This window comes from Symphalangus syndactylus, chromosome 3 (assembly GCF_028878055.3).
Source record: "Symphalangus syndactylus isolate Jambi chromosome 3, NHGRI_mSymSyn1-v2.1_pri, whole genome shotgun sequence".
Lineage (NCBI taxonomy): Eukaryota > Metazoa > Chordata > Mammalia > Primates > Hylobatidae > Symphalangus > Symphalangus syndactylus.
The window spans coordinates 74,114,681-74,137,108 of record NC_072425.2 but is presented as its reverse complement, the minus strand read 5'-3'; the positions used below and the strand labels follow the sequence as shown (position 1 = coordinate 74,137,108).

At 39.5% G+C, this 22,428-nt stretch overlaps 1 protein-coding gene across 12 annotated transcripts in view; it reads left to right on the top strand.

Annotated features, from left to right (window-relative positions):
* Positions 1–19,291, top strand: part of SMC5 (structural maintenance of chromosomes 5) — a 101,111-nt gene extending 81,820 nt beyond the window's left edge. For 5 of the 12 annotated variants that reach the window (XM_063636998.1, XM_055272303.2, XM_055272305.2 and 2 more), the window contains 8 exons: positions 6,494–6,619; positions 11,011–11,055; positions 11,474–11,569; positions 12,021–12,125; positions 12,332–12,451; positions 14,532–14,711; positions 14,794–14,889; positions 16,602–19,291. In XM_063636998.1, coding sequence (XP_063493068.1) covers positions 6,494–6,619; positions 11,011–11,055; positions 11,474–11,569; positions 12,021–12,125; positions 12,332–12,451; positions 14,532–14,711; positions 14,794–14,889; positions 16,602–16,742 — 909 coding nt within the window. In that variant the 3' untranslated portion in view covers positions 16,743–19,291. The remainder of the gene's footprint in view (positions 1–6,493; positions 6,620–11,010; positions 11,056–11,473; positions 11,570–12,020; positions 12,126–12,331; positions 12,452–14,531; positions 14,712–14,793; positions 14,890–16,601) is intronic. The other 7 variants (XM_063637001.1, XM_055272304.2, XM_063636999.1 and 4 more) reach the window with 2 other exon arrangements.
* The last annotated feature ends 3,137 nt before the right edge of the window (positions 19,292–22,428 follow it).

Here is a 22,428-nt window from a genome sequence, read left to right as displayed (position 1 = left end):
CACAATCATGGCGGAAGACAAGGAGGAGCAAGTCACATCTTACATGGATGGTGGCAGGCAAAGAGAGAGCTTGTACAGGGAAACTCCCCCTTATAGAACCATCAGATCTCGTGAGACTTACTATCATGAGAACAGCACAGGAAGGACCTGCCCCCATGATTCAGTTGCCTCTCACCAGGTCCCTGCCACAACACGTGGGAATTCAAGATGAGATTTGGGTGGGGACACAGCCAAACCATATCAACAATACAATATTTGATTCTGGTGCCTGAAGTTTTACATCAGTATTGATGAGAATTTAAGAAAATTAATTGTTTGTGTCATGTTTACAGAAGTATGAAATCAATGGCTTTGGAGTAAGTATGCTCTTAAACTTTAACCCACACTTGACACAGTGAGAGATACTCTTCCAGTAGCCCTTATAGATGGACTGAGATTAGTACAAGTTGGCAGGGTGTTCTCTCCTGATCCATTTTATTAGTAAATAGGATAAATACTGTGTTTTGAGGTTTTTTTTTTTTTTTTTTTTTTTTGGAGACAGTCTTGCTCTGTCACCCAGGCTGGAGTGCAGTGGCATGATCTCAGCTCACTGCAACCTCGGTCTCCTGGGTTCAAGTGATTCTCCTGCCTCAGCCTCCTAAGTAGCTGGGACTACAGGCGAGTGCCACCACACCCGGCTAATCGGCTAATTTTTGCATTTTTAGTAGAGATGGTGTTTCACCATGCCTGGCCTCAAACTCCTGACATCAAATGATCCACCCGCCTCGGCCTCCCAAAGTGCTAGGATTACAGGTGTGAGCCACTACACCTGGCCAAGAAATACTGTTTTGAGTAGAGCTGACTGCTGTGTTTCTGGAAAGTAGGAAAGTTTTTGGGGAGGGGGTTTTGTTTTTAATCAGTGAATTACTAATTTTTTTTTTTTGTTTTTTTTTTTTTGTTTTTTTTTTACCAAGACAGCCACTTTCAAATTTAAAGTTAAAATTCCTGTAGTTGACTGCATTTTGGTTATTCAGAAAGCACAAATAGCCAACGTAACTCGTTATGTATTATTTTGATTATATTTTAATAGTGCATAATTTCTCAACACATTTGCTGTTTTGTTTTGTTTCGTTGAGAACGGGATCTTACTCTCTTACCCAGGCTGAAGTGCAGTGGCACGGTCAACAGCTTCCTGCAGCCTGAAAATCCTTGGCTCAAGCAATCCTCCTGCCTCAGCCTTTCCTGGTATTTAGGACTACAGGTGCATGCCACACACCTGGCTAATTATTTTTTATTTGTAGAGATAGTTCTCACTATGTTGCCCTGGCTGGTCTCAAACTCCTAACCTCAAGCAATCTTCCCACCTCTGCATCCTAAAGTACTGGGATTACAGGCATGTGCCACCATACCCAGCCATTTGCATAATTTTAAAATTAACTGGAGAAACTTTACTTAGCACATTTTGATTCTCTTTTTGTTCTTGTTCCTTTTCCTTGCCCTTTGCCCAATTTAGACATTACCACATTACTAATTCACCTCTTTCTAACTATCATGGCTACCGCCCTGTCTAGACATTAAGTCCTAATAGCTGTGGCCTCACTCTTTACGAATTTTGCACTCATTTAACTGCCAGAAAAAAAAATTGTGCTCATTTTTATATTCTGCTGCAGAAATCTACAGCTTTATAATATTATACATCATCCAAAGCTTTACAGTAGTCTTCTAATGTCTACTTCCAACTTCTAGCCTTTTTTACCTTGGTTGGCTGTTCCAGTGTTCCTACCATTGTTCATAACCTCTGTATCTTTCCCGTATCGTTCGTTCACCTTTTTCATTCTGAGTCTGTTGCTGCTTTTAAGACCAGAACTCTTCCTTGACACACATAAGTAACCTTACTTAATACTACCTCTGACTTTATTTTGCATTTCCTCAGCAATATTTTACACCACTCTGTTTTTCTTATTCATATGTTGATTTGAAAGTTCTTAAATGATCTGAGTGTACCTATTGTCCCAACTACTTTGGAGGCTGAGATAGGAGGATCACTTGAGTCCAGGAGTTCAAGTCCATCCTGGGCAACATTGTAAGACCTTATCTCTAAAAAAATAAAATAAAATTTTTAAATGCTTTTCATTTATAAATGCTTTACCAGCCCTTTTGTAAGGTTCTTTCATTTCTTCTTGTGCGTGCTTAATAAATGTTTGTTGCTGTCTGATCATAGTCGTTAGCCACACATTTGAAAGAGTCAAGAATGATGACTAAAAGTACGTAGTAGAATAGGTGTATGGTAGTTCACTTTCTCTTTTACCTACTCTTGTTTTCTTCTCATGTTTGCTGCCATTTACCTGCACATGATTTTATCTAATCTGTTCCTGCTATGCAGCTTCATTTGAACCAAAGAGAAATTTTTTTTTCCTACTTGTCCCTTTGAACACATGGCAGGTTGCTCTGAGGAACTGTTGCTACCACTTGGTTTTGTCCTTTTTTCTGTCATGAAAATAAATTCACAAAAGAAGATTGACACAGAATTTCAGTGGAGATTGTATTTATGAGGGGACTTAGAGGTAACTAACCACCATGGAGTTTGATACTTTCTCAGATTTTTGGAAGGTAAATAGGGCAACAGACCTATAAAACCCCCTGAGAAAGGCAGATGGTGGGAAGCCTCTCTTTGGTAATGTCACTAACTTATGGACTATTTTTAGGACAAGTTAGTAAGCTGTGTGTGAATCCAAATACAGAGGTTGATAAAAATTTCTGTTATTTTGTTTTTGACCATGGGCAGGTTTCCTAACCACTCCAAGCTTAATCATTATCTGCAGCCATAAGTATGATACCTAATTTGGAGGGATATTATGATACTCAGTTTAATAATATACATCAAGATGCCTAGTGTGCTGCTTAGCATGAAGCCAGTGTTTCCTTTAAAAGTATAGATTTACATCAGAATTAGTATTAGTTATAGAAATGGAAAGTTGTTACATTTATTTGCTTATTCTAATACCAAATTTAGGAGTTCTGTGCTTTTCATCTGACCTCTTTTCTGCCTACCTGCTTGCCACTCCCTCAAAAAAGAACTGTTTCATAGGAGACTTTTTTTTTTTACTTAAATGAGATGTGTATAATTTTGAAGAAAACATTTTACAAGGAAATAGTATTATTCCCATTATTTTATTGTTTATGATTAAGTAGAATTTATGGTCTTGTGTATTAAAAGTTAAGATTATTATTCTAAATTTCTAGTATTACATTAAAATTTAAAGTTGACTTTCTAAAAAAATGAATGAATTTTATATTTTTAAGTGTGTATTCTGTCTGGTAACTAAAACAAATGGTTAACATTTGAATTTGAAATGAACTAAATTGGAATGACATTTTATTAAGGGAAAATTGAGGAAGAAATGTGTTAATTTACAGCTAATGTTTTAGTAAAAGTTGATACCTAGGACTTAATTTTATTCATATAGAAAATGGTTTTCATTTTATTTGATTCTTATTCTAATGAACTGTTACTAAAATAACAGTTTTAACATATACGGTTTTCATAAGAAATTCTGTGAATAATTCTTACTTCTTCCACAAGAGGGCCTTCTTAGAAAAGCTTTTTCTTGTTCAATGTCGAGGTATTTCTATACAATTTCCGTGACAAGTGAACTTTCACAAAAAGAATTTTAGAAAAAAAGATAATACTTACAAATTTTTTCTAGGGTATATAACTACAAAGTAATCTTTTTTGAGATGTTAGTGGGGGATATTTTGTACATTTCACTCATCTCTTAAACAGATGGAGTGTTTTCTATTCTCTATTAACTATTAAAGGCTAGACTCTAAGCAGAAATGTAGATAAAGCCTTTTCGCTAGTCTGACTTTACAGCATTATCTGATATAATTATATATGCCTTCCCACTTCCACCCTTAAAAAGCTCAGCAAGAATTGTGGTTTTAAAAACAAAAAGCAAAACAGGTGCTGTGTGAAGATCTGTATCACAAACACGTATTTATAGAATATTTTCTCAGTTAAATATTTTATTACACATATGCCACCAAACAGAAACTATTAAATGAGGTTTTGTCTTTCTAAGTCCAGAGCTTCAAATTATCAACTCATTGATATTTCTTTTCCATAATGTTCTAATACTTTATTTTAGCAAAGTCCAGAGGAACAGGAATCAGGAATAGAAGAAATTAGGAGTATTTAGTTTCTGTCCAGCTGTTTCTTGTTTTGCATTTGCCTGATTACAATGGTCCTTAGCAGAGTAGGGGTGATTGGGAGTCTTTAACATTTTCTTTTATTTCTCTCAAGCTATAGGGACTGAGGAATTTATTCAAGGAAACCATAGTACTAAGTGGTTAGTATAAAGGATTGCTTGTATTTTCAGTTTGGTCCAGTATATATCCTTTTACTTTTCATAACTATTGTCTTGGTTTAGTTTATTTGCCATCAAACCCGTGTGCATAAAAGTCACCTGAGGGCCCCCTTAATAATACAGGTGTCCAGACCTCAGCCCCAGAGATATTAATCAAATAGATCTGGAATGTGCTTAGGCCATTCCAGATCCCCCACCCCCAACTGTTTTTTGTGCCAACCAGAGTTTGAGGGTTAGTGAAAAGAGCAAACCAGACCTGTTTTATTTCTCAGAAATCTGCTAGTTCCATAACCTTGGGCAAGTTTCTTAATGTGTCTGAGCCACATCTACAAATAGAGATAACCCTTTTCTTTAAGATCATAATTGGGATTAGAACAATTAACAGGATAGTGGTTGTAACAGTGCTTGACCTACAGAAGACATTTAGTAGATGAGATACCTTCCCTGTTACATGTGAAATTTTTGCAGTCTGGCCCTTGTCCATTTTACCAACTCTGATCTTTTTACATCCTTACAAATTCCTCTCCTCCAACCACATTAGATTACTTGTTTCTTAAATAAGCAGGCCTTTGAGGCTCATATGCCTTAAAATTCATAATCACCTATCCTTGGAATGTCATCTGCTGCTGTTCCTTATTTCTTGTCATTTAAAGGCTGTTAAGTTGTCATAGCTTCTGTGACCACTCTGACCTTCCCTACATACATACTCTGTCCAATCTGCTCCTGCTGAGAGGTGCCATGCTGTAATGAAAAGAGCATGTGTCCTGTAAGCAGACAGGGATCTGAATCATGACAGTCTCTAAGTAAATGTGTGGGCTTGGGCAAGTTACTTAATTTCTTTCAGTCTCTCTTTTTTTTTTTTTTCCATGCACTAAATGACGATAATATTACTGTGCAGTGTTTGTGAGAAATAAAGGGAATCATGTATGCGAAGCACCTAGCCAAGGGCCTAGCACATAAGCATTCAGTAAAGAGTACCTGTTTCTGTTATGATAATGATTCTGTGTCTCTTTCTCCTTATTCACCTTTCTGTGACCAATGCAGATTATAATACTGGCATTTAATAGGTTCTCAGTAATTATTTGGTGAAGGAATGAATAGGTCCATGAATAAATAACTATATGGAAGGTACTTGGAAAACTATGAAGCATGATTTAAAGGTTCTAACTACATTTGAGTGCTGAGTTCTCTGATATGAAGCCTGTGTACTGTGTATCTCAAATCTGATTATAATATAATTACATGACCGGGCCTGGTGGCTCACGCCTGTAATCCCAGCACTTTTGAGAGCCCAAGGCGGATGGATCACTTGAGGCCAGGAGTTGGAGACCAGCCTGCCCAACATGGTGAAACCTTGGCTCTACTAAAAACACAAAAATTAGCCAGGCATGGTGGTACACATCTGTAATCTCAGCTACTCGGGAGGCTGAGGCGTGATAATCACTTGAATCTGGGAGGCGGAGGTTGCAGTGAGCTGAGATCACGTCATGTCACTGCACTCCAGCCTGGGTGACAGAGCAAGCCTGTCTCAAAAAAATAAATAAATAAATAAATAAAAATATAATTACATGGAGCTAAGCTAGACTTTCAGAAAAAGGTGGTAAAATTTAAATTTTACACCTCATGGATTAGAGAAATGCCAGGTTATTGATGTGCTGATGTATTTTAAAGTTTAAGTTCGGCCGGGCGCAGTGGCTCACGCTTGTAATCCCAGCACTTTGGGAGGCCGAGGCGGGCGGATCACGAGGTCAGGAGATCGAGACCACGGTGAAACACCGTCTCTACTAAAAATACAAAAAAATTAGCCGGGCGTGGTGGCGGGCGCCTGTAGTCCCAGCTACTCGCAGAGGCTGAGGCAGGAGAATGGCGTGAACCCGGGGGGCGGAGCTTGCAGTGAGCCGAGACTGCGCCACTGCACTCCAGCCTGGGTGACAGAGCGAGACTCTGTCTCAAAAAAAAAAAAAAAAAAAGTTTAAGTTCAAATTTAACCTTTATAATAGAAAGAGTCATTATTTAAGATAACGGTTTCAGATAATTTGATTATTATAATCAGAATTCAACAATGTATTTAATATGTGGTAGTTTAATAAAACATCCCTCTGCTTTAACAGTAACATTCAAATTTTCAAAATAAATTTTTTTAATAGCAACATTTCATTGAATTGGATGAAAATAGACAGAGATTATTGCAGAAATGCAAGGAACTTATGAAGAGAGCTAGGCAAGTATGTAACCTGGGTGCAGAGCAGACTCTTCCTCAAGAATACCAGACAGTAAGTATAAAAAGTATATAATGCTACAATTGCCATATTTAACATATTTTTAAGATTATAGGATCTTAGGCATTGTAACAGGCCGTGAAAAAACATGATGTGTCGTAAAAAATAGGGAGTTTTTCCACATTTTTAAACTGAATATATATGTATATAAAATAATGTCACTTAACAGATCAATGTTATTGGTACTATAACATTTATTCTTCCAATACAAATGCCTTTTAATGGGTACAGTTGGAACATATACAGTTTTTCATGGAAACATTGTACCAGTAATTGGTATATCAGAAATAATAAATAGGATATTTTAAAAATAAAGGGAAAATGAAAATGTTTCCCTGGAAATTGGGGTGTTTAGGGTTCAATAGGAGCTGAATATTTAGGGCTAACATCTGCCAGTAAGAAAAGGAAAAAAGAGGTCTTATTTCCATTATATTTTTTATGCTGACATACCACTCAGTAAAATTAGGAGATGCTGCCCTTTAGTCACATTCCACCGTTAATTATATACCTCTGTGACAAGTGGGGATGATACTTTGCCTTCATACCTATTCAGAATAATGTCAAAATGAAATTAGAAAATAAGTTTTAACCTCTGCCCGGCCGCCCCGTCCGGGAAGAAGTGAGGAGCACCTCTGCCCGGCCGCCCCGTCCGGGAAGAAGTGAGGAGCGCCTCTGCCCGGCCGCCCCGCCCGGGAAGAAGTGAGGAGCGCCTCTGCCCGGCCGCCCCGTCCGGGAAGAAGTGAGGAGCGCCTCTGCCCGGCCGCCCCGTCCGGGAAGAAGTGAGGAGCGCCTCTGCCCGGCCGCCCCGTCTGGGAAGTGAGGAGCGCCTCTGCCCGGCCGCCCCGTCCGAGAAGAAATGAGGAGCGCCTCTGCCTGGCCGCCCCGTCCGGGAAGAAGTGAGGAGCGCCTCTGCCCGGCCGCCCCGTCTGGGAAGTGAGGAGCGCCTCTGCCCGGCTGCCCCGTCCGGGAAGAAGTGAGGAGCGCCTCTGCCCGGGTGCCCCATCCGGGAAGAAGTGAGGAGTGCCTCTGCCCGGCCGCCCCATCCGGGAAGAAGTGAGGAGGGCCTCTGCCCGGCCACCCATCGTCTGGGAAGTGAGGAGCGCCTCTGCCCGGCCACCCACCGTCTGGGAAGTGAGGAGCGCCTCTGCCCGGCCACCCACCGTCTGGGAAGTGAGGAGCGCCTCTGCCCGGCCACCCATCGTCTGGGAAGTGAGGAGCGCCTCTGCCCGGCCACCCAGCGTCTGGGAAGTGAGGAGCGCCTCTGCCCCGCCACCCTGTCTGGGAAGTGAGGAGCCCCTCTGCCCGGCCGCCCCGTCTGGGAAGTGAGGAGCGCCTCTGCCCGGCCACCCATCGTCTGGGAAGTGAGGAGCGCCTCTGCCCGGCCTCCCATCGTCTGGGAGGTGAGGAGCGCCTCTGCCCGGCCGCCCCGTCCGGGAGGAAGCGAGGAGCGCCTCTGCCCGGCCGCCCCGTCCGGGAAGAAGCGAGGAGCACCTCTGCCCAGCCGCCCCGTCCGGGAAGCGAGGAGCGCCTCTGCCCGGCCGCCCCGTCCGGGAAGAAGCGAGGAGCGCCTCTGCCCGGCCGCCCCGTCCGGGAAGAAGCGAGGAGCGCCTCTGCCCGGCCGCCCCGTCCGGGAAGAAGCGAGGAGCGCCTCTGCCCGGCCGCCCCGTCCGGGAAGAAGCGAGGAGCGCCTCTGCCCGGCCGCCCCGTCCGGGAAGAAGCGAGGAGCGCCTCTGCCCGGCCGCCCCGTCCGGGAAGAAGTGAGGAGCGCCTCTGCCCGGCCGCCCCGTCTGGGAAGTGAGGAGCGCCTCTGCCCGGCCGCCCCATCCGGGAAGAAATGAGGAGCGCCTCTGTCCGGGCGCCCCATCCGGGAAGAAGTGAGGAGCGCCTCTGCACAGCCACCCATCGTCTGGGAAGTGAGGAACGCCTCTGCCCGGCCGCCCCGTCCCGGAAGAAGTGAGGAGCGCCTCTGCCCGGCCGCCCCGTCCGGGAAGAAGTGAGGAGCGCCTCTGCCCGGCCGCCCCGTCCGGGAAGAAGTGAGGAGCGCCTCTGCCCGGCCGCCCCGTCCGGGAAGAAGTGAGGAGCCCCTCTGCCCGGCCGCCCCGTGTCTGGGTAGAAGTGAGGAGCTCCTCTGCCTGGCCGCTCCGTCTGGGAGGTCTACCACGGAGGCCAGAAGCAATGTGAGGGCTGGACGTGGTGGCTCACGCCTGTGGTCCCGGCACTCTGGGGGGCGAGGCGGGTTGATCACTTCGGGCTAGGAGTTCGAGACCAGTCTGGCCAACTTGGCGAAACATGAAAAATACAACAGACAAACCAACCAACCAACTCAGTGACAACAAAACAGGTCTACCCTGGAGTCATACTCTAATTTTTTCTATTTTCCTCCCTTTCTGATCCTTTATCCCACTTTCTTTTTCTTCCTGTTCCTTCTCCATCTTCTTTGTCAAATAGAGGATTGAGTTATTATCACTGATCCATATAAAGTCCCTCTCTCATTTATTTTAACTCCCACCCCCATTTCTATTCCCCGACTTCCCATGTGCAACCTTCCTAATATGTTTGATATGCATCTTTTTGTTTGTATGTATTTTTAGAAAATGTTTATTGTTTTTGTATGCAAAAAAAATTAATAAAAAAAAAAAAGAAAATAAGTTTTAAAATATCTAGAATTGGTGTGTCTTTAAAATTCTTCATTTCAAATGCCATCTATTTCAATAGATAATGAAATGGCTACTACAGATACAAACAACTGGAAAAAAATTAATGAATTATAATTTTCAAATCCTCAATTGATTTATTTTATGATATCAGACACACAAATCCCAGAGAATGGATTCGACTATTTGGATACATACTAGGAACTCAGTAGATATCTTTAAAACAAATTGAGAAGCTTGTTTCTAAAAACAGTAGAATGTCTTCAGAATACATTGTGTTGTTACAAATATAAGTACAATCTGTACTAATTTTTTCTTTCAGAAAAAGCATGATTCTATTCTTGATAAGTCATACTGTTTTTGAATCAAAATTAGAAGATATTCATTAAAATGTATTAATTACCTCTTATATGTCAAGCATTGTACAAGACAGACATACTTCCTTCTCAGCTGAAACTTATATTCTAGTCTGGAAGATTGGGTAGATGAAAACACAAATCAAAAATCAGATAATGTCAGATAGCAAGAGATGCTAAGAAAAATAAAACAGGGTGAGGAGATGGAGTGACATGGATGGGAACTTGGTCAGGGAAGCCTCCTTTGAAAAGATACCATTTTATAACAGTCCTGAATGAAGAGAACAGATAGTCAAGTGAAGATGTCAAGGAAAAGTATTCCAGACAGAGAAAACAGCTCAGACAACGCCCAAGACAGAAGTATATTTGGGATGTTTCAGAATAAAAGGAATCTCATTAGGGTTAAAAATTACCCAAGCAGAGAAGAAGGCAGAAGCCAAGATTATGTAGGGCTTGTAGACTATACAAGGAATTAAGGTTATATTCTTTTGGGATGGACTCCAGTGGAGGATCTTAAACAGAAAAGTGACGTTACTACTTTTATGAACGAGCACTCTAACTTCTCTTCTTCCAAATGGAGGATAAAGTAGGGATACAAGAATGGAAGCAGTGAAACCATTTAGAAGGTCATTTCTTTGGACCATGCAAGAGATACATAATGGCATGAATTAGGGTGATAGCACTGAAGAGAGAGAGGGAGAAGTTGACAGATCTTAGATATCTTTTAGTGACAGAGCCAGCAAGACTTGCTGATGGATTTGACATGAAGGATGAGAGAGAGAACCCCTAAATTTTTCACCTGAACAAATTACAGTGCCATTTACTGGAATGGAGAAGATTGAAGGAGAAACATGGTTGCTTTAAAGTGGTAGGGAAGGTGGGTGAAGTCCAGATTCTATTTCACCATCTTAAATTTAAGATGCCTATTAGAGTCAAGTGAGGATATCGAGTAAATAAATGTTGGACACATGAGCTTAAATCTCAGTAAGTCAGAGATTCAACAAAGGAATATTTGAAGGTCTATAGAGGTTGAACTGCTTTCTAAGAGGTTAAAATAATAAGTTTAAGATATTAGATTAATATGTCAAGATCTTTTTCAGGGTTTCAGGATTCATTTTGTACCGTGTAGTATATAGCCTTTGCAGGTTGTGCTAGGCCAAACAATGTACTGATTGCCTCCCCTCAAAAAAAAAGTGTCTGTTCTAATTTGTCCCCATGGCATGGACTCAGAAGATAGTATTCAGGTGAAATTCAACTGTCAAAGTAATTAGATTCTCAGGATGCTTTTTTAGTTCTTCATAAGTGCAGTATAAAGTTCTAACTTCTTGCTCTCTTTCAATGCCCCACATATTCTGGACCCATTCTACCAATTCAGCAAGTACCCACCATTCCAAATGGACACAACTCCTCACTCCCCATGGTATGCAGTACTCATTCTTTTTTCCCAAGCTCCTATCTTCCCTCTGCCTTGCTCCGCCCTCGCCATTTGCTTTAAGGCCCGGAGATGAATTCTAGGCCTTTGAATTCTCTTAACTCTCCTATAGCATGAACTGATACTTCTTTTCTCTAAATTCCCTAGCCTATTTATGTACTGCTTGTTTTAATACTCAACATCAATACATTGCCTTAAAGTGTTATCCAGTACATACATTTTGTTTTCTTTAAAGTACAAGCTTTCGAAGGCAAATGACCCCGTTTATTATTCCTTTGTATCCTTGTGTGCCAGCATGCTGTTGAACAGATAGTAGATAACTTATTCAGCAGATTATTTTCCTTTTAACTATTTGAATGGAACTATTTTCATTGTATCTATAATGACAGGCAATTTTTTTCTTTAGGTTTTCCAAGACCTTCCAAACACATTGGATGAAATTGATGCTTTATTAACTGAAGAAAGATCAAGAGCTTCCTGCTTCACGGGACTGAATCCTACAGTATGCCTGTTTCTCTATTCCCATTCTGCATCCAACCACCACTACCACCCTCCCCATACACACACATACACACGCAGAGTTCCCTCCAGTACTTGCCTCCCACTCTGTACTAGAGCTCTTGGTAATAATAAGCTAGACAGCAGGAACAATGTGCTTTAAATGCCAGATTCTGAATCTATTAGAATTTTAAATAGATTCTTCCTAAGGAACACAATGTTCTGTGCCATTTCTTTATAAAAAGAATAGTTGGGCTAACCTGAAATACTGCAATGTCTATTTTTTCAAGGATAAAAAATGTCACTTTCAGTATGTAATAAGAACATATATTATTTGCATACAAACAGTGCAGCACAATTGGCATTTTCAGTTAATGTTTTAATCATTGCAAAATTGTATATAGTTTTATCGTTTGGTAGATTTATCTTAAAGAAGTTTTTTCTTCCCCTGCCAGATTGTTCAGGAATATACAAAAAGAGAAGAAGAAATAGAGCAGTTAACTGAGGAACTAAAGGGAAAGAAGGTTGAACTAGATCAATACAGGGAAAACATTTCACAGGTAATTTTTTAGTTTTTAATCTTTACTTTTTATCATGTGATTATTAATGAAATGGGAATGTAGAATAATGGAAAATGAGATGACATGCTTCTAAGAGAAGTGTGTTATGCCCAGACCGATACTGATACAAAATTTACATAAAATTTTGTGTCAGAATATAGTGATACTGCTTTGAAATTGTGTTTTTATATTGCCTTTATTTGTAGGTAAAAGAAAGGTGGCTTAATCCTTTGAAAGAGCTGGTAGAAAAAATTAATGAAAAATTCAGCAATTTTTTTAGTTCCATGCAGTGTGCTGGTGAAGTTGATCTCCATACAGAAAATGAGGTAAAATTGCATTTGAAATATGTTTCTGGCAAGTTTAATTATATGCTTAAAGTCCATATTAATTATTTATTTACTTTCGCGTTATATCTGTGAAAAGTGTTGTTTACCAAAATGTTGAAAGAAAGGAGAAAACCACCTATGGGATTCCATTAGGGTCACTTTTTTTTTTTTTTTTTTTGGTTATGTTTGGAATTAGTGACTAATACCTTATAGCTCTTTTTATACATCTGAGTAATGGTTATTCAGTTGTATTGAATAAATACATTATAAAGCTACCACAGCTGGAGTTAGAAGACTCCGTAAACAGGTTAGTTTGAAATATAGTATATTATCAGTGTCTTTTTTTTTTTTATAAAGAATTTAAGAATTCATAGTCAGGTGTGGTGGCTCATGCCTGTAATCTCAGCACTTTGTGAGGCCGAGGCAGACAGATAGCTTGAGCCCATGGGTTTGAGACCAGCCTGGGCAACGTGGCAAAACCGCATCTCTGTAAAAATACAAAAATTAGCTGGGTGTGGTGGTATGCACCTGTGGTCCCAGCTGCTCTGGAGGCTGAAGTGCAAGGATGGCTTGAGCCTGGAAGGTGGAGGTTCCAGTGAGCCAAAATGGTGCCACTGTACTCCAGCCTGGGCAACAAAACCAGACCTTGTCTCAAAAAAAAAAAAAAAAAAGAATTTAAGAATTTATGAGAATGAAAATATTGGGAAATTTGCTACTAATTTCTTGTGCTATAAGTTTATGCATTGCAATTTGGGCTAAAATTAATTTTTCTTTAAGACAGGCAAAGGCCAGGTGCTGTGGCTTATGCCTAATCCCACTTTGGGAGGCCAAGGCAGGAGGATCACTTGAATTCAGGAGTTTGAGACCAGCCCGGGCAACAGAGTGAGACAGAGACTCTGTCTCAAAAAAAGAAGTAACTACTAGAAAATTGAAAATTACGTATGTGGGTTGCATTGTATCTTTCTCTTGGTCAGTACTATCTTAGACCTTAAAGCTCTATTCAGTTAATAGATAACCTTTAATTAGTAAGTTTCATGTTTTTTGTTTTGGTTTTTTGAGACAAAGTCTCGCTCTGTCACCCAGGCTGGAGTGCAATGGCGCGATCTTGGCTCACTGCAACCTCCACCTCCTGAATTCAAGCTATTCTTCTGCCTCAGACTCCCAAGTAGCTGGGATTACAGATGCCTGCCACCATGCCCGACTAATTTTTTTATTTTTAGTAGAGATGGGATTTCCCCATGTTGGCCAGGCTGGTCTCAAACTCCTGACCTGAAGTGATCCACCCCCCTCGGCCTCCCAAATTGCTGGGATTATAGGCATGAGCCACCACACCCGGCCTAATTAGTAAGTTATGTATCTCATTTTTAAGGTAAATCTGAACCTGACATAGAAATGCCATCAATAAGAATAGTAAATAAACCTTAGAGCATCCTCAGTTTTGGCAACATTTATAAAACACTAATGTACTCATTACAACAAATATTTATTGAGCACCTATTATGTGCCAGGCTTGCTTTTTGCTGAGTATTGCGTGTATGTATGACTTAAGTTTTCAAAGTAATTCCTGCCTTGTTTTTCCCTTCTTAACCAACTGAAGAAGTTAGGGGGATTCTTGGCCCTCTGCAGTTACCATACACAGCCGCTTCTGTAGCACAAGAGAGCATGACACTTCATTATGTTCTAAATGCTTTCACCTACAGTTGAAGAACCTAGCACTTTGGAACTAGAATAGATAGTGCCTTTCCAGGACAGAGTTCCTCGCTCAGTAATTTCTAAAAACTCTTGGGGAAGCCCACTAAACTTGAATAGAATGGTATAGAGGAGGAAAATGTTAATTTAATCTGAATAGTTTCCTTATCTAAATAGATCCTTGAAAACCCTTAAAGCTTTTAGATAGTAACTGGTTGCTTAATATTTATTATTTTTAAAAATACATATATATTTATTGTTACATATTTAAACTAGTGTCACTAAATTTTGAGTTCTTTACTCTTACTCAGTTAATTCAATCCATTTTCAAATAATAGAATGACATTACCAGGAGAATCTCATTTTTCATCACTTTTTAAATGTTTTATAGGAAGATTATGATAAATATGGAATTCGAATTAGAGTTAAATTTCGCAGTAGTACTCAACTGCATGAATTAACTCCTCATCATCAAAGTGGAGGTGAAAGAAGTGTTTCTACCATGTTATACTTGATGGCACTTCAGGAGCTAAATAGATGTCCATTCAGAGTAGTTGATGAAATCAATCAGGTATGGTGATTGTTCTGTTACTTGGATCTTCTTATATCCTGTAATAGGAATAAATGTAATCATTATTATTGCCATTGTTTAGGGAATGGACCCAATCAATGAACGGAGAGTGTTTGAAATGGTTGTAAATACTGCCTGTAAAGAAAATACATCTCAATACTTTTTCATAACACCAAAGGTAGGTAAAAAATAACCTAAAAGTGGTCATATACTCAGAAATCCCCTGTGGCTTAATCATACAGTTTTTGTCCCAACAGGTACATATTAGCAGGAACACTCCCAAAAAAGGAATTTAAAAGGTTAACAGTAATATTTACATTATTAAAGGGACAAGTTCCAGTGTCATGCTTAATCAGAGGAAGAAATGTAGGAGGCATATTATTATGTTCTAAAATTGAGATTTTCTCATTCCTCTTCTAGAAAAGGTACTCTTGCAGCACTAAAAGATGAGTGGGGAATACAACCCTTAAGACTCTGGCTCTTCATTTTCCCAAAAAAGCCTCTCTTGTCATATACTGCCCTTCCTCTTTATTTGCCACTAGCACTATGCTGGCCCAGGGGAAATTTAAGTATCCCAACATCTTCTACTCACAGGTTAATTCTGATAAAAACAGAATTATCTTTGTAGATAATTTTTTGTAATCTAGAACGATTGCAATGGGAAATTTTCTTTTGCTAAATCTAGTGTTGTAAATTACAAAGCATATATATTCAAAGATACGTTTTTAATGTAAACAGATTTTTTCCGTTTTAAGTACTCATGAAAAGTTTTGGCCAGGTGCACTGGCACACACCTGTAATCCCACTACTTTTTAAGGCCAAGGCAGGTGGATCACTTGAGCCCAGGAGTTCAAGACCAGCCTGGGCAACATGGCAAAACCCTATCTCTACAAAAAAAAAGGCAAAAATTAGCTGGACGTGGCAGCATGTGCCTATAGTCCCAGCTACTTGGGAGGCTGAGGCATGAGGATTGCTTGAGCCCGGGAGGCGGAGGTTTCAGTGAGCCGAGATCACACCACTGCACTGCAGCCTGGGTGACAGAATGAGACCTTGTTCCAAAAAAAAAAAAAAATGTTTTTGCCCATCCTACATTCAAATTTTTATTAAATAGTGTCATCTGTCTTCTTTTTTTCAGCATATAGTCTTGTGGAATAGTCACATCTGTTAATACCCTACTGCTTGCCAAATACCTTAGCCTACAAATGTCCCTGTTACACACTTTTCAGGATACCAGGCTATCAAAGAAGTTGCTTGAAAAGTGTTTATAAATAAAAAGTAAAAGTATCTACCCTAGGAAAATTATGGAGGACATACTCTTTTCCAAGGTCTGCCAAGGAAGTTGAATTATCCCAGTTATCCTGTGAATCTAGAGGGCTCGATTATTCCTTATTTTGATTGTTCCTTAGGCCAGGCTACAGGTATGCTAATTTAGGTAAGAATTACAGTCTGGCAAGGTTTATATAGAGGTGTTTAAGAGCTTCTTAAGAGTCTTATTGGCTGGGCGTAGTGGCTCACACCTGTAATCTCAGCACTTTGGGAGGCCAAGGTGGGCGGATCACCTGAGGTCAGGAGTTCGAGACCAGCCTGGCCAACATGGTGAAACCCCGTCTCTACTAAAAATACAAAAAATTAGCTGGGCCTGGTGGTGCATGCCTGTAAACCTAGCTATTCTGGAGGCTGGCTGAGGCACGAGAATCTCTTGAATCTGGGTGGTGGAGGTTGCACCGAGCTGAGATCGCACCTCTGTACTCCGGCCTGGGCAACAGAGTGGAAAAAAGAGTTGTATTAATATTACAAATAAAATCATACATTTGACTGTACACATGTAAGGTTGGAAAACTATACTTCTCAGTATATAGCTTATATGATAATTTGTTTTAATACTTACAGCTCCTGCAAAATCTTCCTTATTCTGAAAAGATGACAGTTTTGTTTGTCTACAATGGCCCTCATATGCTGGAACCAAACAGATGGAATTTAAAGGCTTTCCTAAGGCGGCGGCGCCGTATTACATTCACTCAACCTTCTTAGTAAAAGTAAAGAGAGCGAACTTGGGAATTTTTTTTGTTAAATTCTGTTTATAAGTATGGCTCAACTGAATAAAAGTTAGGAGATTCATTAAAACAAAAAGCAGTGATTTTTGGAAACCTGCTTTTAAATACAAATAGGTTGATAATGGAAACCATAATGACCTTTCCAAAATATCATCTGATAGTAAAAGTTAAGTCTTCTTCAGTCTTGGTTGAACTTGAGTCCTTGGCACTCTGACCATGAGTCATTGAGTTCTCATGTTAAAAGGTACTTAATATTACAAATCAAAGGTACAGTGGAAGAGGGGTTAATCACAGGAAGTTACTTATATGGTAGCCCTGAGCTTTAATTGAAGAGTAACTTTAATTACTTTTAGAGCCTAAAGATGACTCTAGAGCCTAAGTCCTAGTTTCTCCCAGTGTTATATTTAATTTTTAAAAATTGACATGAAAATGTCTAATGTATAGTAATAATTTATGACAGATCTATTCATTTCTTCCTCTTAAAACAGATTACCTTATCTCCAGTAGGAAATGGAATTTTATGGGCCTTTAAAAGAAAGTTTTATGAAACTTGATGCTGTAATTTTATTGGTATTTCAAGGGAAAAAAGCACTGGGGTTCAAAAATAGTAGCAGAACTGCTTTGAAATGCTACAAGGTGGCCACTAGATGATGCAAAATACAAACAAAAGATTGAGAATAAACTTAGGTGACAAGCGTTTTTAAAGAATAACCTTGTAAAGTGTGGGGGCAGGAGTTGCTTTTTTTTATTTTATTTAAAGTCAATTGTATTTTACATCTTACATTTCTAAAAGCATTTTTATAATTATTTTTAGTAAGATTTTTCTTAAAATTTCATATACTGGTTTCTACAATTTATATTTGAAATTTCTCAGTGTTATGTAAAGAGTGACGGAAAAGCATTGATTTCTTTAAAACCATAATGTTTTTAGAACTTAAGCCTATAGGGCCTGTCTTACAATGTTGATGTACCCATTATCTTAGAAAATCTAAAACTGTTTTCTTACACCGCAAAAGAATTAAATGGGAAAATCATTTGTTTATCTCTAAGTTATACTAATTAGTAGAGCCAAACAAATTCTCTTCTTTTAAAAAATAAATCTTATAGGAAAATAGACAGTCCAAAGTCATGTCTTTGAACAGTGGATTGGATCTGTGCCAGTAATGACAAAATTATTTTTTTGAATTGCTTGCCTGAATAAATTGAAGAATTGCTTTCAGTTTGGGTTTTGTATATTCTTACGTAGCCATTGAAATTTATATTCTTATTAGGTCAAAAAATAATGAACCATAAGTTTATGTCCTCTCACTTAGACATTTTCTCTTTAAAAAGGTGTTTTCTTCTTTATAAAAATTTTAAAAGAGCCTTCCCTTCTTAAACTAACTCCAATGCATGAAGTATGAAAATATTTTTAAATGACATTTTTACTAGTATGAGCAAGTCATGTAAACATTGAAGAACTTGGTAACATATTAGTAAATGGATATTATCAAATGTTTTCATTGTTAATTACCTTGCTTTCCACCAAAATATCTTTACTAAAATGTGCTTGGTGTAGTTTGTTTATTGTCTAAATTAGTACCAGTCATCTTATTTCTCTGCAAAATGAGTATCAATGTGAAAAAGAAACGTGAAGATTAAGCATGTTTGAAAATAAAATGGTCAATTACATTTCAATTTACATAGGCCAATAACTGTTCCATACTTTGTTTGTAAACATTTAATTTCTCTAATGGACAAAATTAATATTTGGCTTTACATTGAATTTTGAGCTGTGAAGAATAAATTATGTATCATTTTAGCATATTAAATAGTAGTAAGTCTAGCACATAGGCTCAGCCACTTAAAACTTTATTTTCTGCAAAAGTTTTTTTGTTTGTTTGTTTGTTTGAGATGGAGTCTCACTTTGTTGCCCAGGCTGGAGTGCAGTGGTGTGATCTCGGCTCACTGCAACCTCCGCCTCCCGGGTTCAAGCGATTCTCCTGCCTCAGCCTCCCGAGTAACTGGGACAACAGGCGCGTGCCACCACACCCGGCTAATTTTTTATACTTTTAGTAGAGATGGGGTTTCAGCATATTGGCCAGGCTGGTCTCGAACTCCTGCCCTCATGATCCACCCACCTCGGCCTCCCAAAGTGCTGGGATTATAGGCGTGAGCCACTGCACCTGGTCAAAAGTTGATTTTTAATTACATAAAAATCGTAAAAACTTCTAGTAAAAACTTGATTTGGTGAATACAGTTATATTTAAAAACCTTAAGGTGACAAGCATTTTCTATGCCTAAATCTTCATTGGTTTGCCTGGGAAGAGTCTCTGTTAAAAGGTTTTCCGTATTTCAAAGTAAAAGGAAAGATTTTTTGCTTTCTAATTGTCTTTTGGACACATGCCTATTTTCTTTGGAGTATAAACCTTTAGATGTGAAAAATGTAATTTCACTCTGCTGTTGTGTGTGCTTGTGTGTGTGTAATTGAAAAAAACTTTGTGGGAAATCCTACTTCGTTGATAATAAATCAATATTTTCATATTCTTTTGGTGTATGTTATTTTAAGTGAGAACTATTTTTTATACTCTGAACCTTATTAAGAGTCATTTTGGTTTTCAGATTTATTAAAAACCAGTCTGTCGAGTACCCACATTTACAAAATAGTGTTCAGCAGTCTATTAGTGTTCAAAAGGGTAGAAAATTTAGTCCCTTGTCTGCCTGCAGTGAAATCACAGTCTAATAGAAGCAATAAACACTCATGAAAAAATGGTTTAGGCTGGGCGCGGTGGCTCACGCCTGTAATCCCAGCATTTTGGGAGGCCGAGGCAGGCGGATCACAAGGTCAGGAGATGGAGACCATCCTGGCTAACATGGTGAAACTTCGTCTCTACTAAAAAAATACAAAAAATTAGCCGGGCATGGTGGCGGGCGCCTGTAATCCCAGCTACTTGGGAGGCTGAGGCAGGAGAATGGCATGAACCCGGGGGACAGAGCTTGCAGTGAGCTGAGATCCCGCCACTGCAGTCCAGCCTGGGAGACAGAGAAAGACTCGGTCTCAAAACAAAAAGGTTTAAACCATTTAAAGAACCCAAGTTATAAGGCCGAGTATTCATCAGAGAGGCTGCAACATAGGTTAACTGTTTTTAGGTTTAAACACTAAGCTTGCTAACATGCCCAATAGCCAATTTTCACTTATTACTCCTTACATTAAGCTACTATATAATTTTTTTAAAATATATTTTTGAGTCAGGCAGACTTACAAGTTACTTGATAGTCTCATCATTGGTGAAATGAGAATCATACCTAATTCACAGAGTTGAGAGGAGCAAATGAGATCGGGGCCTATTGGGACACATAACGTTATAGTGAGTACATTATTAATGTTTATGTATCTTCTCATATTTTAAATCTTGAAAAATGTACTGTGAATTTTATACACCCAGGTCTGAGAATTCTAAATAAAGTGAAAGTAGAAATTAACTATTTTGTAGTCTATTGATAAATAGTTCAAAGGATGCCAATACCTGCAGACAGCATTGGGGAGTGCTGATAGTTATTTTTATAGATCTTGTTACCTTGTTAAATTCAAATATAAGTTAGTCAGATGAGCTTCTTTAAAGATATTCTATCTCATTTTATATTGATACATAATTTGGAAAATTTATAATTAATAGAATTTGCACATTTGGGAGATATGACTATGTTGACAATTTGGGCTTTTTATTTCCACCAAAAAAGTTAGGTATGGAGGATTCTATTTATTTTTTAATGTTGAATTATAACTGTTTATTGCTGCAAAATAAATGACTGGTGATTGGCTGGAAGATTTAGATATTTTCAAAAAAAGCCAGCTTTATATAATCCCAAAGAGAGAGAGCAGGGCTCCTCTGGTTAGCTTCATTCCAAGCTGTGCTAAGAGGACTTGGTGAAGCTGAGGGCAACCTAAAAACAGCTCTGGCCCTGGCCTTGGCCCTGGCCCTGGCCCTGCCTTTATCAGAGAGGCTGCAACGTAGGTTAGTTATTTTTAGGTAGGTCAGAAACACCTGAAAGATATTCTCCTTCCACAAATAGTACCTTACCTGCCTGACCATGCTTTTGTTAGTAAACTTTAATTTCCTTTTGCCTGAGGAGAATGTTACACGCTCTTGGCATTCAGGGTCATGCGTTTAGAGTGAAGGTTGAGGGGAAAGGGTGCCAAGAGGGTCACTTGACCATTTCTGCCAAATTTAAGGAGTGGGTTAATGAATTCCAGTGAAGGAAAGATTTGGGAGAAGCTGCCCAATGAATGTTATGATAGAATGGTAAATTTTACATTCCTTTCATATTACTTAGAATTTATTCTAAAAAAGAGATGAGGTGTTGGTATATTGCCTAGGCTTGTCTCAAACCAGCCTCAAACAATCCTCTCTCAGCCTCCCAAAGTGCTGAGATTGCAGGTGTGAGGCACTGCACCCAGCCTAGAATTTTAGTCCCAGTGATCTCTGACAGTGTGAAATTCTGTACTATCAGAGATGAGTTATTAGATTTAGGAGGGACCTTCTGAGTGATTTAGGCCATCCCCTTCTTTTCAGTCAGAAATCATGGAAAGAAGTTATTTGATAAGTTTTTTGTTTGTTTGAGACAGAGTCTTGCTGTCGTTGCCCAGGCTGGAGTGCAGTGGTGCAAACTCGGTTCACTGCAACCTCCTCCTGGGTTCAAGCGATTCTCCTACCTCAGCCTCCCAAGTAGCTGGGATTACAGGTGCGCACCACCACACCCAGCTAATTTTTTGTATTTTTAGTAGAGACGGGGTTTCACTATGTTTGCCAGGCTGGTCTTGAACTCCTGACCTCAGATGATCCGCCCGCCTCGGCCTCCCAAAGTGCCGGGATTACAGGCGTGAGCCACCACCCGGCCCCTAAAGGAGATTTTTTTTTTTTTTTTTTTTGCTTTGTAAGTATTTAAGTCTACATTGTCATATATAACAACTTTGTACTGTTGATGGAGAAACAGGGACTTAATGTTGAGTCTTTCAAGTTCTTTTTTTATTCTTTTTCTTTAAGACTGTTTATTGCTTTGGTTACCCAGGCTAGCCTCAAACTCCTGGCCTCAAGCTATCCTCCTGCCTCAGCCTCCCAAAGTGCTGAGATTACAGGCCTGAGTCACCACGCCCAGGCTCAAGTTCTTACTGTTGGTAAATGACAGAGGTGAGACTGAATAACCAGGTCCAATGCATTTTTTTTTTCTTAGAAAATACCATCATGCCTTGCTATCAAATATCAAACTACCTTGGCTTTTTGAGTTGTTGGAGTTATTACATAAGCAGTCCCTACTTTTGTAATTAACTTCCTTGTGGGTAAGATACTGCTTCTCCAGTATGCCCCCAAATTAGGGTACAGATTTCTTCTACTGTAACAAAGACCAAAATATAATGTATACAAGATAGAAGTTTATTATTAACAGAACATAAGCATGCTGGGGCTGATAGGCCGACTCCTCTCTCAACTTCTGTTGGTTGCTCTGCTCTCCTCAGGAACCTGTGTGTTCCCTCTCATAGTCCAAGATGGCTGCTTTAGTTCTTGCCAGCATATCTGTATCCAAACCATCTAAAGGAATAAAGAGCTGGCACTGTAGCTTATGCCTGTAATCCCAGCTATTCCGGAGGCTGAGGTAGGAGGATCACGAGGCCAGGAGTTCAAGAC